The sequence below is a fragment of the Terrapene carolina genome, unplaced genomic scaffold (genome assembly GCF_002925995.2).
Source record: "Terrapene carolina triunguis isolate 2854851 unplaced genomic scaffold, T_m_triunguis-2.0 Scaffold212, whole genome shotgun sequence".
NCBI lineage: Eukaryota > Metazoa > Chordata > Testudines > Emydidae > Terrapene > Terrapene triunguis.
In genome coordinates this window covers 10,670,674-10,672,297 of record NW_020664563.1, presented here as the reverse complement: position 1 = coordinate 10,672,297, position 1,624 = coordinate 10,670,674, and the positions used below count along the sequence as shown (strand labels likewise).

The 1,624-nt window shown below is 45.3% G+C and overlaps 1 protein-coding gene across 1 annotated transcript; it reads left to right on the top strand.

Moving 5' to 3' along the window:
• The first annotated feature begins 923 nt into the window (after window positions 1-923).
• LOC113407521 (histone H4-like) lies at window positions 924-1,379 on the top strand. Its single transcript, XM_026656118.1, has 2 exons — window positions 924-929; window positions 1,053-1,379. The coding sequence occupies exons 1-2, from the start codon at window positions 924-926 to the stop codon at window positions 1,377-1,379; spliced, it is 333 nt and encodes a 110-aa protein (XP_026511903.1).
• Window positions 1,380-1,624: the final 245 nt, after the last annotated feature.

Genomic DNA, 1,624 nt, shown 5'->3' with positions numbered 1-1,624 from the left:
ACCAGAAACAAATTGAAGAAAAGGGCCCTGGCTGATTAACGCTTTGAGGGCCTTTGCCAGCTTAAGTATTTGCATAGGCTGGGAATCACAAGAGTTTAAAAGAGCTAGTGACCTCTTGCCAAATAAAACAGTGGGCATTAGATTAAATTCACTTTAAAAAAACAAAAACGTGTTGTCAGAAGCTGCCAGATGGATAATGCTCTGGAACTATTGTAGGATTTTGGACTACTGCAGAAAAGATTTAGAAAATACTCTGTCTCATTTAGCCCATTTTTAAGTCTTTTTTTTTAAAAATGGCCCTGATTCACAACTGCTTTACTTCAGTTGAACACTGCTGGATTTTTCGTGTGATGCTGGCAGCCCAGATGCCACTCTTGCCCAGGCTGCAGGCATTAGCTAAGAACTGACAGCCTTGTAGCTGCAGACCAGACAGGTCACCTGTAGGTTAGTTTTGCTCAAAACAGGTTTTACTCTAAGAATGTGTTTAGACTCTCTAGGCCTTGTCTACACTAACACTTTAAGTCAATCTAAGTTATGTCAGTTACGTAACTTAATAGCACAGTGCAGACACTGTGTTAAGTCTGTCGATGGGAGACGCTCTCCTGTAGACTTAGTGCTTCTTAACCAAACCCCCTAAATCAACGCTGCTTAGTGAAGACAAACACTATGAAATGCTTGTTTCTGCAGGTATTAATCTCACTTTTAATTGCTATATCCCATGTTATAAGGTAATATTTGTCTGTTCTGAAACTACATGCCCACAGTCAGGAGGGACGCATTACAAGTGTGAAATACTAGTTTGCCCCAGGGCGTTCTCTCCTGCCCAACAAAAGAAGGCCCATGAATGCCAGCCAAACCATTATGGAACATCCGAAGACAAAAGACTTTGTTGATTGCTCCCCTCGTACCCAGGAAGAGGAGACATGCAGGTGAACTTGTCCCATTGTTATCTTGAACTCTGAGTGATGGGAGTAAAAATCCTGACAAGAAGAAACTGCCTCTTTTTGTCTGTGTGAACTCAGAAGGGCCAGAGATTTCTTAACTGAAACCAGCTATCTGCTTGCAAAATATCTGGTCTCGGCAAGGGCGGAAAGGGGCTGGGTAAGGTAGGTGCTAAGAGGCACCGTAAGGTCTTGCGAGACAACATCCAGGGTATTACGAAGCCGGCGATCCGCCGCTTGGCTCGCCGCGGTGGGGTGAAGCACGGCTTGGGGCTGATCTATGAAGAGGCTCGGGGGGTGCTGAAGGTTTTCCTGGAGAACATGATCTGCGATGCGGTGACCTATACCGAGCACGCCAAGCGGAAGACGGTGACGGCAATGGATGTGGTGTATGCCCTGAAATGCCAGGGGCGCACCCTGTATGGTTTTGGGGGCTGAATTGGCTTTTAACCTAAAAAACCCAGGGGCTGCCTCCTGCATCTGCCCTGAAAGACACTTTGAATTGACTGATTACTGCAGTTCTAAGTATCAGGGGTAGCCGTGTTAGTCTGTATCCACAAAAACAACGAGGAGTCTGGTGGCACCTTAAAGACTAACAGATTTATTTGGGCATAAGCTTTCATGGATAAAAAACCCACTTCTCAATGGGTAAAAGTCCCACTGCAGCTCTGTTTATTCTTAGG